Source organism: Fibroporia radiculosa, assembly GCF_000313525.1.
Source record: "Fibroporia radiculosa TFFH 294 genomic supercontigs, scaffold1592, whole genome shotgun sequence".
NCBI classification, from domain to species: domain Eukaryota; kingdom Fungi; phylum Basidiomycota; class Agaricomycetes; order Polyporales; family Fibroporiaceae; genus Fibroporia; species Fibroporia radiculosa.
In genome coordinates, this window is record NW_012133310.1 from 43,411 (window position 1) to 58,258 (window position 14,848).

The 14,848-nt window shown below is 52.3% G+C and overlaps 5 protein-coding genes across 5 annotated transcripts; 2 read left to right on the forward strand and 3 right to left on the reverse strand.

Annotated features, from left to right (window-relative positions):
- Positions 1–700: 700 nt before the first annotated feature.
- On the forward strand, positions 701–1,980 carry FIBRA_03069 (uncharacterized protein; the record flags this gene model as incomplete). The annotated part of the gene is made up of 6 exons (XM_012324914.1): positions 701–799; positions 859–1,087; positions 1,162–1,364; positions 1,431–1,539; positions 1,596–1,733; positions 1,796–1,980. The coding sequence occupies 6 exons, from the start codon at positions 701–703 to the stop codon at positions 1,978–1,980; spliced, it is 963 nt and encodes a 320-aa protein (XP_012180304.1).
- Positions 1,981–2,938: 958 nt separating this feature from the next.
- Positions 2,939–4,869, reverse strand: FIBRA_03070 (uncharacterized protein; the record flags this gene model as incomplete). The annotated part of the gene is made up of 10 exons (XM_012324915.1): positions 2,939–2,988; positions 3,053–3,770; positions 3,825–3,883; positions 3,944–3,954; positions 4,009–4,106; positions 4,176–4,337; positions 4,414–4,478; positions 4,554–4,640; positions 4,704–4,720; positions 4,778–4,869. 10 exons carry the CDS (start codon positions 4,867–4,869, stop codon positions 2,939–2,941), a joined length of 1,359 nt encoding a protein of 452 aa, XP_012180305.1.
- A 2,996-nt stretch (positions 4,870–7,865) lies between these two features.
- FIBRA_03071 (uncharacterized protein) lies at positions 7,866–9,139 on the reverse strand (the record flags this gene model as incomplete). Its single annotated transcript, XM_012324916.1, has 9 exons — positions 7,866–8,068; positions 8,158–8,293; positions 8,349–8,375; positions 8,427–8,462; positions 8,523–8,563; positions 8,617–8,646; positions 8,704–8,768; positions 8,852–9,072; positions 9,122–9,139. 9 exons carry the CDS (start codon positions 9,137–9,139, stop codon positions 7,866–7,868), a joined length of 777 nt encoding a protein of 258 aa, XP_012180306.1.
- Positions 9,140–9,732: 593 nt separating this feature from the next.
- On the reverse strand, positions 9,733–12,197 carry FIBRA_03072 (uncharacterized protein; the record flags this gene model as incomplete). The annotated part of the gene is made up of 14 exons (XM_012324917.1): positions 9,733–9,772; positions 9,827–9,840; positions 9,909–10,066; positions 10,132–10,270; positions 10,327–10,531; positions 10,590–10,696; positions 10,748–10,838; positions 10,901–11,081; positions 11,147–11,200; positions 11,255–11,366; positions 11,428–11,478; positions 11,540–11,789; positions 11,854–12,012; positions 12,064–12,197. The coding sequence occupies 14 exons, from the start codon at positions 12,195–12,197 to the stop codon at positions 9,733–9,735; spliced, it is 1,695 nt and encodes a 564-aa protein (XP_012180307.1).
- Positions 12,198–12,707: 510 nt separating this feature from the next.
- On the forward strand, positions 12,708–14,273 carry FIBRA_03073 (uncharacterized protein; the record flags this gene model as incomplete). Its single annotated transcript, XM_012324918.1, has 2 exons — positions 12,708–13,674; positions 13,729–14,273. 2 exons carry the CDS (start codon positions 12,708–12,710, stop codon positions 14,271–14,273), a joined length of 1,512 nt encoding a protein of 503 aa, XP_012180308.1.
- Between the last annotated feature and the right edge of the window lie 575 nt (positions 14,274–14,848).

The window sequence follows — 14,848 nt, forward strand, 5'->3', positions numbered from 1 at the left end:
TCTATCGCAGATGTTCTCCTCGCAACCATCGCTCGCAGCGTGCGGACGGCCGGGCCAGCCTTCTCAGCTCCGACCGTATGCCGGCTTTGTGGTCACGGTTCGGAGGCGGAAGGTGGGGATATTATTTGCGGGTCCAGAAAATCTTGCTATTGCTATTGCAGAAGCTTCAATCCGTACAAACTCGCACATATTGAAGCAAGTGTACTCGCTCGCGCACGAGCTTCAAGGCGACGTGTATGGCACTCCATCATCTCGTTATGCAAGGCGCATCTATGCAGATGACAACTTACTCGAGGGCTGCCCCGATTGCAACCCGAAACAACATCATGACATCTTAGTCGTCACATTCCATGCCATGCTGGCCGCTTTGGCGCTAATCGTCCTCGCTGTGAATTTCGTCTAGCTTCAAGAACCAGATACGCAGCGGTTTCTATGTCGTTGTGCTCGCCGGAGTCTCCGCCGTCATGGTTTGCCGGACTCGGAGTTCGAGGATTCCAATTTCTAGCCATCTGCTGGAGGGGCGGCCCGCCGGGCCGCCAAGCGGTAGTCCGCACCGTGACTAGAGGACCCTGACGCAATCATTGTGACGCACCTGATATATAGGAGCTATAAAGCAAGCTTTGCGAACCCCTTACGCATCGACCTTTCTCCTTCCTGCTCTTGCAAGAATTCACCCCAGACCCCAACAGAGCCAGAGATTATGTCGCACGGCAAAGTTGTCACCCTGTCCACCGGCCAGAAGCTTCCTCAAATCGGGCTGGGCACTTGGCTGTCGAAGCCAAACGAGGTCCAGAATGCTGTATGTGGGGTGAGAGGCTGCAGCGCGTGGTGTACTGACCGCCCGCATCCCCTGCGCAGGTCGAGATCGCGGTGCGCGCGGGATACCGCCACCTCGACCTCGCCATGATCTACAAGAACCAGGACGAGGTCGGGCGCGCGCTCAAGAACGTAGTTCCGGAGGTGTGCCGGCGTGAGGACCTTTTCATCACGTCCAAGCTCTGGAACACCTCGCACAAGAAAGAGCTAGTCGAGAGGGAGCTCGATGAGACGCTTAGCCAGCTTGGCACCGACTACCTGGATCTGTACTGTGCGTAACCACCGCATATAAGGAGGTGGTCCTTAGGCCAGTGTACAAATGTTCATGCTGACATGCTCTTTCAGTGATCCACTGGCCCGTGGCATTCAGGCCAGGCCAGGAGCTCATCCCCACTGGCGAGGATGGCTGGGCCCTCCTGGACACCGAGACGCCGCTCGTCGAGACATGGAGGGCGATGATCGAACTACTCAAAACCGGAAAGGTCAAGGCGATCGGCGTGTCCAATTGCACCGTCGAGCACATCCAAGCCCTCGTCGATGCCACTGGGGTCTGGCCGGCGCGTACCACCATCATTCCCAGCGCGTAGTGGGTGTGCTTACGTATCTACATGCAGACCGTAAATCAGGTCGAGGCGCACCCCCTCCTCCAGCAGGACAACCTCGTGGCGTTCTGCAAGGAGCACAACATCCACATCACCGCATACAGTCCCCTGGGAAATAACAGTGCGTGTCGTGTATGGCGATGGGTCTGCTCTTACTTACGTGTGCATTCCCCTTAGTGTTCGGAAAGGACAGGCTCACCGAGTTCCCCGAGGTCCTGGAAGTCGCGAAGAAGCTCAGCGCGACTCCTGCCCAGGTACTCGTCGCCTGGGGTGTCTATCGCGGGTACTCCGTCATTCCCAAGTCTGTTCATAAAGGTATGTGCAGACCCTCGTCCCCTTCCTTCTTTTGCTGACCATTCTCTCATCATGCCTCGCAGAGCGCCTCATCTCAAACTTCCAGCAAGTCACGCTCTCGCAGGAGGACTACGAAAAGATCACAGAGATCGGCAAGCGCGCGCCCACGCGGTACAACATGCCATTCTGCTACGCCCCCCACTGGAACATCAACATCTTCAACGACCCCGCGGAGCAGGCTGCAGTGCACACGCCCAAGATCAACTAAGAAAAGGCATGCCATTCGCCTGCATACGTGGGCTGGTTGTGGTCGTGGTCTAGGATGCCAACGAGACGGTCTTGAAGAGTATGAACAGTACTGAAGTTTTGTACACATGTATCCATAGGTTCTTCTACTTTGATCGGCTTTGCAAAATGTACGTGTTTTCGGCTTCGGGTGCATTTCCATGTCCATGACACTCGCTATCCAATCTACTACCCGCCACTACAACATTGTCGTTACAAATACAGCACATCTATAGCGCGCCCTGGGCTTTGACCAGATCATAGTAATGTTACCGAAGCCGAACGGAAACATGTCTAATGCTGCATAAACTCCTCGAGCGCGGGACGGGCAAAAGCCAAACGATCAACAGGGTAGCAGAGGTCCTGCCCAGGTCCCCGCATGCCATGCTTTTCCAGCAGATACCAGACATCACCTTTACACACCAACGTATCAAAGCGCGGCTTCCTAGTAGATCTCCTGGTATATCTCTTCCGACAAGACTTCCGTGGACTGTGACCAGCGTCGATGCCAAATAGCGGGTCAAACGGACTTGGGGCTGTATGTTGACCGTCCATGTTGACTGTCGGGGTGCGCATCGTTAAACGGCGTGGTGTGTGATGGCGGCACAGGGAGAGCGGAGAGCGGTGCGAGATTCATAAATGCTACTTGCCATGGGAAATAAGCCACTGCTTGGCTGGGTATATATGAAAGATCGATCTGGTGGATGCAACAGAAATCTGGTTAGATGCGAAAGATGGGCGTTATATGCGCGCGCGCTGTCATGAGTTCGTACGCGAGGTTGCCGTGAATGGTGGTAACGGGCCAGCAAAGAGGGGTGGCCAGGGGGTATATCGCAGACGTACAAGATAGCACGAAGTATGTTGCAAGGATCCGGAGGCCACAAGCAGGCTGGCGGTCTCTCGAAAGGCAGGAGTGGGAGGGATCTGTGCGTGTAGATAAGTCAAGTAGGCGAGGTGTCAAATTCTTCTGGTGTTGATAAATCGACAAGATCTACGTAAGAAAAAGCGCACACGTTAATCCAACCTGGAGGATATATACATATGGCAATTCTTACCGATTGGGGACGTGAACGTCATGACATACGGATGCAGCCTCGACGCCGACGCCGCCCTGTGATGTTGGTGTTGTCGCTGTGCCACAACCGAACTCGATGGCCTTGCCGTCCCTCTCGGTACCGAAAATCGCCGCTGTGCACGCGGCGCCGGATCTTCCAGCCATCCCTGCACCGTAGGCGCACGCCCCAGACCCTGCTCTTGTGCAAAGCCAAAGTGTGGCAATCGCGCAGGCGGAGGCACTGTAACCCGTACAGCCGGAGACGACGGAGGAGACAGAATTTGCGGGCTCGATAGCGAATGCGGGAATGGGTGTCGTTGGTGTAACTGTGCCTGCGCTTGCGATGGTGAGTGTGCATGCGACACGCCCGTTTCGGATCGTGTGTGGGTGACTGGATGCGATTGAGATCGTGAATGATAGGGTGGCGCCTGGCTCTCATCGTGGTCATCACCTTCCGCCTCCTCATCCAAATGGAGGTGATATGATTGAATCAAATCTACCTCAAGCGTCGACTCGTCCGGCATGGACGCCAGTGCCGACTCGCCATCCCAGTGACTTGGTGAGATGACGGGCCGGGGGAAGTGGGACGATGCGACAGAGAATGGTGCCGACATTGACGGCAAAGGGGTCACCGGTGTGCTTTTGGGCGTATTTGGGATCGTGGAAGACTGCTTAGGTTTATAGCCCTCTTCTCGGATAATAGAACGAGGGAAGAAGATCTGAAAAGAATATCAGGGAACGCTACACAAACATCTGCACAATCGAAGACTTACAAGTAGTGTGATGGCTGATGATACAAAACAGCCTATTCCACCGATCATAAAGAGAAAGTCTTTCCGAGAACGATTCTTGGTCATTCATCCTTAAACGTTCAGATATGATGATTGCTTACCTGCTGAAAACCTGCGCATACATTAGCGGAATATTCAGCCTATGTTTACTGCAAATAAAACGTACATATTCGCATTAAGCGGATGACTATGCCCAATGATACCATCCAGTGCTAGCATGAGCAATGGTATCGTGAATAAAAATCGGAAGACCACTCTAGCGAGCTATCGTAGCAAAGGAGGACTCGTCAGTATCTTAACATGACACATACTATATGATGAAAGAGCACTTACGTTCAGCTGTAAAAACGTCGCGAGGCGCACGACGACGCTCGGATCTGCACCTTCCGATTTCACATGCCGGATGAAGTTTGGGAACCACCAGAGCACATATAGAAATACAACTGTTGTACATAGCGATCCTGCTGAGCCTGACAAAAAGATATATGCGTCGACCTAGATGATGCCGATATCACATGAGTGTCAGTCGGTTGTTGGGGATCAGCCGAGCAGCGAATAGAGACTTTCTTACCGTTTCAAGATCTCTTCGAGTAATCATACAAGTGAGCGGCATGCCGATGATGGCAATAATGCTGCCTACAATCGAGGTGCTGTATGTCAGTACATAGCCGCAGCCAGCGCAACGCATGATAGAACCAAAAGAACACTTACCGCAATACCATAGTCGGTATTCCCAGCTATCAAACCACTCCCCCTTGTCTGGATTCTGGTGCAGAAGGTATAGCCAGAATGCCAGCTCTGTCTCCATTCACATGAGTGCATAAGCAATACTACTCTCGCGAGTGTCACTCGCCCACCCACCTTCCAGATGTGTCACTCTACAATGGGGCGGAGGTAAGCTCCACGTAACATCAGAGGAACAAAATAATACTCACAGCTCCAATGCCCATCCAAAGCTGAACACGAAGTTGAGCGGGATTATCCATTTTCGTGACAGTCCAGTGTACATTTCGACCGGTCGGGGCATAACTGCAGGTGGTCCAGGAAGCAGCCAGACCCAGCACGAGATCCGGATAAAGATTGATGGAATAAAATCGAGTCATGTAAAAATGCAAAGTGACGGTATCAAACGGGCAGTGGATAGTGGCCGAGAGAGCAGGCACAGTAGGCAGGCGAAGGCAGTGCACATAGACAACCGAACGAGCCGCAGATGTACATACCAAATTCCGGATAGCAGGTGAACGATGCGTATATGATGGAATTCCAGAGGTAGAGAAAAGCAAAAAAAACAGTCAGGCATCAATCAGTAATCAATGAGTGAATGCAGCGTATGTGCGCCGAAAGTGCCAAATCATCAAAATCATTAAGGAACCATGAAGCTTGATCAGCTTACGCGCAAGGAACAAGCGAAAGGAGCGGAGTACGCACTGTGGGACTCGGGTAGTGCAGAAACAATGAAGCCTGCATACATGCAACAGTGTTAGTGTTGAAACCATCACCCGACAAACATCATGACATCGTTGCATTCCGGCAGGAGCGTGAGTTGGAAGCGACGAACGTGCCCCATCATGCCAATGCGGCGGCGTCAGGGAAGAAAGAGTGTGAGTACGCACCCTGACGAAACTTGATCACCGTCATAGCGACGCTGTATATGACGAATAACGGGACTGAGGCGAGGTAGGAATACTGTGGCGCATGTAGCGAGCGTCCAGTGTTCAGTGTCGCGCGGGCATGAATAGATGATGTAACAATAACAAGGTAAAAGCATGGGATTAGCGTGCGCTCCGGAATAAGGATCGGAGAACGTAGGGAGGAGTGGCATGCGTGGACACACCAGTAATGATGAGAGTCTATGGGAAAAGAGAGCCAAAAACTCACTGTCATAACACGCTTGAATGCGCCAGGTTGGCGACCTGCAGACCAGCGGATGCACGCAAAACGATCATAACACCAAAGGTGGAATATGAGAAAGCCTTGGAACTGTCTCGCGGCAAGAACAAAATCCAAATAAACGAGCGAACCAAATAAAACACATATTCGGAAACCAGAATATATACATTGCGCACAGGTAGAACAAAGAGGTTAGCGCGGATCAATAGAAAGCGAAAAGAGCGACTACGGACCAGGACGGAAAGGATAGCCCACAGCAAGTAGGCTGTTGGGGAAGCTGTGCTCATGCAGAAGATGTAGTGCGAGGCGCAACGCGCACAGCCTGCGTCTTACGAGCAGATCGATACTGGGAGTGGCGAGGGCGTCGGCGTGGCGGCGTTCCCTTATATAGACAGCGGCGCAGTCCAGCGCGGGCGTCGTGTGCAAGTGCAACAAGAGATGAACGGCGGAGGTCTGGGGCAACGAACGTGAGGGTAGCACGACGGGTGGGCGTTGCGCAGGACGTGGGCGACGACGAGCAGAGGGGAGGGGACGGGGGCAAGAGAATGTTGACAGAGACAGTTGACTGGCACATTCCAGGCACACTTCATTTCCTATTTAGGCCATGAACTAAACCCAGTGTTAGACGCCCCGCCTCTGGTCCCCAGATCCGCATCTCAGTTCCTGCTTTAGAGAGGTCCGACTCGCTCCGCCGGAAAGATATGCCCAAATACGGGTAGGACGCGCTGATAGCGACGGTGGCGCGGTGGCGGCGACCGACGACTGACCAATTCTCCGTTTGATCGCCTCATCGTTTGCAATGGTAACCTCCAGTGCCAGTCGCCGCCAGAGCGAGTCTGGGACAAAATTAACTTCAAATTGGACTACAAAGCCAACTACAACGTCGACGACCTCTCGTTTCCATCGACTCCCGTCCATCTATCGCATATCATTCGTTCTGATTCAAGGCAGCTTGCCGGAATCAGCTCGTTATCCTATTCATAGTTCGATATCGACATCCTAGACATCGTCCAGGCCGTTATCTTTCCCCTCAACCTGTCTAGGATGTTAAGGGTACATTCCTCCAGACAAATTCATGACCCAGCTAGTGATATGCTAGTGTCACCTCGGAAATTCATTATGCAGACGACCTCGCTTCCTGGACCGGCGTCTACAAATTTTCCGCTCAATCGCCCCGGGCTCGAGCAATCGGTAAGTTTTCATAATGAATCCATTCCCCATCTGTATCGGATCCTCTCGCAGTGATGATAACCGTCACCTTGGTGAGTCTGCTGTCATCTGTTGTTGCCCATGACCACCCAGCGCGCTCCGTTGTCTCAGCAGACCCGCCTCCGACCCCACCTCTCAAAATCTCCGCACCCAAATGCTCCTCAGGCTGTTCTTTCCAGGAGATATCCCCGAAGGTATGCTCACTCATTGGTCCTGAAACTGTCTTCGAATGGTCCCGAAGGTCCCTTTGAGCAACCCCCTTTTGATTTCTATCAATTCTTCCCCACACGCGGATCAACTAGGCTGTCTGTTCTCATCATCTGCGAATTTGCGCACCCGGATAGCGCCCGTTGGCCTTCTCCCCGAGCACCCCTTCCTGGGGTCACGCTATCCCTGCATTGCTCCTGTCACAGTCAGCCAACCTAAAGTATCTTCGTCATCTGCAGCATCTCTCTAAGTACAACTCCGCAATGAGCCAGTCACCATCGGGATGAATATATTTGCGTGCCAATCTGGGAGTAATCGCAACAGATTATGATGCTTCAAGAGAAAGACAAAGGAATCCAGGTGCAGATCCTGCCTTAACTCCACCTGCAGACTAACGATTGCGTCATGAATCTCCGCTAGGAAGCCAAACGCAATCATATTCTCCGCCCAAATTGCCACTGGACGATACGTAGATTCCAGACCGATTGAAGTTATCTTCAGGAACCCTTATCACGAACGACCACTGAGGTCCCGCATCTGCAAAATCAATTGATCCATCGCAACTTCCTCGATGCATTCATCTCCGTCAGGGAGTTCGAGTCTTGGGATGTTGCAGTTACGTACGCGGCGGCTCTCCCAATTACACACACTGTACATTCAATATTTCAAGCCAGCGAAGTTACAGGATCGCATCACACACTTCTGCAGTCTCACACATCACGGTGCACTGAGCACGGTGCCCATGAACTGCTCATAGCTCATCTGCACCCAGCCGTCTCCGTCCGTGTCGAGGCGGCGGAAGCTTTCTGTGAGCTGCTTTACAACGACGCATGCGCGCACGAACCGGTCGAACGTGATCCCTGGCGGCCCTCCTGTGCCCTGCGAGCCCGAAGGACCCACGCCGGAGCCTGTGTGGATGTCTAGGGTGAGCGTGAGTGGGAGGGCACATTGGCCGGGGAGCTCGTGTGCAACACGAGGATGAGGTGGCTGAGAGATTTGAAGCACTTACCGTACTTCTTCTCGACCATGGCGAGCAGTCTGGGCGAGAGGTTATACCCGAACTGGGTCAGCGCATCGCGCAGCTCCTGGGTGTCAATTGTCCCCGAGCGGTCTCGGTCAAAGTGTCGATAGACGCCTTGCCAGTCCTAACCCTTGTTAGGTCGCGACATTGCGTAAGGTACACGGTCTTGCAGGACGTACGTGTATGTATTTCCAAAGACCAGAAAACTAGGAGTTCGGTCAGGGTGGATGCGAACAGGCGGATAACGATCAGCTCACTTCGTTGAATCCAATCGTCCCGCTTCGGTCGACATCCTAATATTGAGAACATGTGAGGACACAAGTCTTGCCCAATCTGGAGATTCTACTACGTACGAAGATCGTCATGAGCATCTTCACTGTATCCAAGTCAAAGGCTGTCGCGTCCATTAATCCCATACGCTCAATCTGCACCTCGCATGGGACTCACGCGTCCAATCGCCATTGATCAGCGCCTTCTCTGTGCGTCCCAAGCCCAGTCAGTACATCTTCCACGCAACGCATTTATAACACTTACGAAGTTCGTGCATGTTGATCTGCCCCGAACGGTCGGTGTCGACCGCCATGAACCAGTTCCACAACCTGTGTTGCATTCGCAGAGACGACGATCAGCACACGAGTGACACGCAATCCTTCCTCGCGGATGGCGGTCAAGTATGGCTTACTGGGGATCCGCACCAGCTGGTGGTCCGTACGGGCCTCGCGAGGGAGCGAATCCTCCTGGATCGCCATAGCCTGCACTGTACCCACCACTACCACCCGCGTATCCACCTCCCCCACCACCTGCATATCCACCACCTCCACCACCTGCATATCCACCACCGCTACCGCCATATCCTCCGTTGTATCCTCCGCCGCTAGATCCGCCCCCGGGATTACCGCCGTACTGTACGAGATTGTCAGACAAGTGTGATGGCTGTGAGGGGTGTACGTACTGTTCCACCATAAGACATGTTGAAATATTTCGAGAGTCTCCGCTAGAGGATTTGTGCTTGGATGGCAGAGGCGTTGGATGGTCTTCGAGTCGTCGCCTGGCGCGCAGACTTAATACAGTCAGTCAGCTCATATCCGCATGACTGGGCCAATCGATTGCTCCAGCCAAGCCGGCCAGATGAGCGCCGGCAGTGGATACCACCGCCTTCACTGGCAGTGCAGAGCTATGCTGACACTGCCTGGGACAGTGTGACAGTACTTCAGGCTGCAGAAACGAGCTTAGCCACACGTGATTTTCTATCTTCGGGCATACGCCAAGTCAGTGCACGGTGTGGAGATTGACAAGTGAACATTAAGGGATCAAGAATTGCAGGATGAGAAGAGAAAAAAGTGGAGATGTCCATAAGTCAACGCAGAGGAACCTGATACTAATACATTGGGAAAGCACCGCCGATATGGATGGGATGGAAAGCGAAGAAACCAAAATCAAGAAGGGTATACGATCTGTGCACAAGCTCGTAGCACAGGGCTCGGCCCTGCGGACAATAAAAGAAGTAAAAGAAGAGAAAAAGAAAGAAGGGTATAGGCAGGAGACGCCAGCAAATTTGCCATGCTATATGGTAGGCTTATCGTAGATGATCATGGCAGAGCTTCTGTGGTTGCACTAGTGAGCATCGATCAATTAGATCAGACAACCGCAACCATACCTCTTCTCCTCTCCCTGGAAAGGGACGAATAAAAAACATCGTTCAATTCTTACATGGATGGATATAACAAACATATACGTACATTCTCTGTCCAGCTCAGCTGTGCCTTGAGCTCCGTCAGTCCAAACAGCAGAACGACCTTGAACACCTGATGATAATACAGCCCTCTCGGACCCATGCGGGTCACCTTGGGCACATGTCTAACATCGGCTTGAACGGTGCACACTGTCGAGAACAATTCTGCGACGGTTATACAAAAATTAAGCGAATTTGATAGACAATAGAATAAGAGGACTCTCACTCACCTGGTTCCCTATCAGTCCATTCCGGAGAGCTAATCGCACCTCGGTAACAGGTAATATCACTGGAGATGCTCTCCACAGGGTCGGAGCTGTCGCGGCAAAATGAATGATCATACTCTTTCTCTTCCGAGACCAGGGTACCCTATCAAATGTTGCTGTCATGGAGTTGAATACGTTCGACTTTGGATCGCAACATACCTTCGGGAGGAGAGTGGCAAAATAATTCCGGAGGCACGGCGATCCAGCGCAGTCGACTACTATGTCGTTCATGCGAGCCTTGTGTCCCGCGTTGAATGGGTTGAATGGGGTCATGCAACGCGTACCATATGCAAAGGGCGCAACACGCGCGGAGACGACGTGGTCCAAGTAAGACGAGAGTGCGCCCTCTGCCACGGCTTTAGCCCTAGATAGATAGTGATGCAATGCAGCGAGACAGAATGTTCGAGAATGAAACTACTTACGATTGTCCTTCCGGACAGAAGAGTGTCAGGCCGGCATTCTCGGCCCATTCTCGCAGCTTGGTGCGTAGATACGAGCTAGAGGCGAAGCCACCCACCAACAGGATCGTCTGATACGAATGTATTTAAAATGTGCATAATCAAGCTTGCTCGATACATACCGAGACAGGCGCGGATGAGTTTGCGGATTGTGTCTTGATTGCATCTTGGATTTCCTGCACGGCAGGGTCGAAGAAGGAGGCGACTTCGGCCCTGATTACGAAGGCAGATTATTTCAGTAAATATTGACAACTTTCTCGTCCTTCTGTTCTTACCCCGACAAAGTCAGAATACCGCGCTTGATTCCCACTTTCTCATCAGTATCGCGCAAACCGGCGAACTTGATACTGCACGGCTTTGATGGATCTCTGAAGGTCGGCTTGGTCCCAGTCTCAAAGTACTCCATCATTGTTTGTCGATCTTCCGGATTGTCAAAGCGAGATGATTTCAATTTTTCTGATATGTTAGTAGTAACCGGAAATCAGTAAGCTAGCTAGGACTGTGGACGGAATCTGGGTTACTCTCGAGGAATTTGCCGGCGCGGCCGTTCACAAAAGTCGATCCTTGTAGTAAGCCTTGGTGTAAATCAGCCAACCTATGCGCAGTGGACGGATTTAGTTAAGACTTACAGGCTGGCGCCACACTTTCGACCGCGGTCACAGGGGACACATTTGTAATCTTGTATGTACTCAGATCGACTGTACCTCCCCCCGCATCTACGATCATCAGACCTTGACCCGCCTACACGTTCTGTTAGCTGTCTACAGCAAGGATGTCGCCATGTAGCAACTCGCCTTCACACCATCTGTGGCCAACCCATTCCTGAGACAATAATGAAGACTTGCTTCACCTTCTGTGACAAAATGAACGTGAGAGTGCCCGACATCAGTGTCAGGGATCAATCCCGCCTGCACAGCTGCACGCCGGATGTCACTTTGCTGACCACCTTCCCACCCGTTCGGATGACTCAGGACAAAGTCTACGTCGCCACCCGACTGCAAGATCTGTCTCCCTACAGGATGTGTGTCGGATATGAACTCCTTCGCACATTTATAAATGTACGAGAGGAAATCCGCCAGCATCTGGAAGGGAGTCACATTGCTTGGCAGAGGGGGCAGTGAACCCTGCAGCTGCATCGCGTTGGGACGCAGATGGAGCTTGAACCTGTGAACATATAGAATGCATAGATAAGATTGCTGGAATATGAAGTCCAAAGATGTGATCTTACCATTGTGCAAGCACCCAGTCTTCATCGTCTTCCTTGAACCGACTTTCGTCGGACTTAGCTTCAGCGCCCGCAGCGCCGACCGTGCCTTCTGGTGTGTAGTACAAGATGGTAGGAATCTTTGTGTCTCTGAGCTTATTCTCGCCCTCTTGTCCCGGATAACTACAACGCGACGAGGTCAGACAACGAAGGAGTTCAAATGTAAGAACATACCGAGTCACACTGAAAACCTTAGGCACCTCGCCTGGGTCGAGGACACAGAACGCGACGCCACTGTACGTAGTGCCGACATCGATAGCTAAGACAAGTTTACGACTGTCTCCACCGAAAGGCTTGTTGTGCGACATGGTTACGTGAATGCAGTCGTATGCCTCAGCCACAGCGTAAAGACAGCTCATATGTGTGCAGCAAGAGTGCCTCACGGTGTCAACGTTTTCCCCATACTTCCGTTAGAGGAAGGTTTCAGCGGTGTTCTTGAAGCAGCTTGCCTTGCTGTAGGCATGATTGCGAAGCCGCAAACTGCGGGGTATAGTCGTTCGATGCTTCCGCGTTTCCTCAGCGTCAGATACCTGCCTATATAGGATGTGATGTGAGGAACAAGGTAGCGACTTCACAAAAATCAAATTCTGTGTCCATACCCATTAGCTCCCCGCACGTTGCAGCCTCGACCCTGTCTCGATTTCTAAAGGCGGACCATCTAAATGAAAAGCATGCGGCTCCCGGGAGGGAATCACGCTTTGTGCGCATGTGATCTCGACGCAGTTCAAGGCCTCAGGCTGCCCTTCAGCGTGAGACTACCCAAATGCACATATGTCGCTTGTATGCTTCAGATCTGAAGCTGACCCACTCTATCCGTCATGGACTCTATCACTGGCTGGTGCACGCAACTTCCTTCGTCACTATGTCGTCGCTTGCGATGGCTCTTTTCACTATGGACCTCCACAATTTGGCGCGACAGTGGTGGACAGGCAGAAAAGGAGCGGCTCCAGAACGAGCTGATGTTCGCGAAAGCCGAAGTGAACCACTACAAGGACGAGATCCAGAAGCTTCAGCACGAGCTGAAATTCGCGAAAGATCAGGCAGTTCAGTACGAGAATGAGGCGCAACAGAAAACACAGCTCTTGCGATTGGCGGAGGACGATAAGAAGATGTTGACGTCAGAGGTATCCCAGTTCTCAGATCGTCTGCGACAATCGGAGACAGCCAGTATCACGAACCGCCAGCGAGAAGGAAAGGTGGTGAAGAGCCAGCCTTCGCAGATCGAGCTACGCCTCGCTCAGGAGAATAAACAATTGAAACAGCAACAGAGCAAACAAGAGCAGGAGATGTTGAAGTCCAAGCAGGAGCTGCAGGCAGTAGAGGGGCAGCTTGTGTACGCGCGAAAGCGGGAGGAGGCCTTGATGAAAGAGCGCGATTCAATGCAGGCGTTGCTCGACGCGCGGCGCAAGGAGCTCAGCGACGCACAGGTATATCTCACCTCGGTGGATTCGGTATCCGAGAGCGACGTGGCCGGAATGATCACAAAGCTCAATGCGGAGATCTCCCAAGCAGTTACATGGATGGTGGAAGCATTGGATACCCAACCGACAGAGATTCCGAGCGACGACACAATTCAGCAGTTAAAGATGCTATTGGGAGACAGCTTTATCAGGCACTTGTCGACCTTTTACAGCAGAGATGGCGAAGACGATACCTTCCTCCTTGAGATAGTGTTGCAAGCTGCCATACTCTTCTTTGTCGGAACGGTCATTTCGTCGTGGGGATTGAGTGGCGGACAAGCAGACCCTCTCCTTGTTGCCGTCTATGACAGGATGCGATCCACAGGTAAGCAAATCAAAACATAGCTGTCGTTGTAACTGTATCTGATCAGACATCCAGAGGACCAGCGTGTGGTGGGACGTTGGAGGGCGTTGACCCGTAAATACGTGCAGCCAAATGGCGAACATGCACGGATGCAGCTTGCGCACCTCCCCATCATCCTATACAACATATTTCTAGTGGCACGAAGAGGAGGTCTGTCACAAGAGGATCTAGCACAGAATCTCAACGACATCGTTGAGGCTACGCTAGAGCTTCGACGAGTGATCGGAGAAGGCATTGTGGGAAGTGACTACTCTGTCGTGCTGGGCCAGCCTGACCAGCCTTTCGATCCGGATAAGATGATAGACGCACACAACGTCAAAGGCCAAACTCCCAGCAATGGACGTGTTCTCTGCATCGCTGAGTTGGGTCTTGAGCGTATGGAGGGAGGTGTTCAAGGAGCCAGCACAACACAGCGCAATCTACTGGTCAAGCCGAAAGTGGTATTGGATGACGTCCTGCATGAGTTGGGTTTGGACAGCTATGGGGACCGGGACGTCTTGACGAGTGCAGGAAGCACTCCTCCGGGTCAAATGAATCCTCCCGGGAGAGCGTATCATTAGCTCATGCCATGTAATGATTTGTGATTGGGGTTTGGCGTAGTCTATTATATGATAGAGGAGCTAGGTATTAAGTTATGTCAATCGCATGAGGGGGACGGGACGTACACATATTAAATCTACATTAGGGGATACCGTGATACATCCTTCCCTACCTAGCATCTTCCTATTTGCAAGAAGCACCACCGTGAGCTTCACCCCCCTCTCGCTCGTCGTCCGTTCCCGTTATGCAATGTCCGCGCATAATTCAGTGTCTCTCCTCCGCTCCTCCACTTACCGCTCACGATCTACTTCGAACGGCTCCAGTGGCGCACGAGCCGCTTGAAGAGACTCATATATGCGCATGAACACGACGTATACGAGTGATATGAGTGTGATGTGCTTTCGTATCCATATCAGCGCGATCAATCCGTCTGGATACAAGGGCGACGTGGGGGTCAGCGGCGACAGAGGAGAGTAGGCAGCATAGTATTGTGGGTCTTCAGGTGGAACGAGGTTACGTGGCGGAAAGCAAACATCCCGATCCCGCTCCGGGGCCACATACAAAGAAGGATGGGATATATTAGAAGTGCATACCT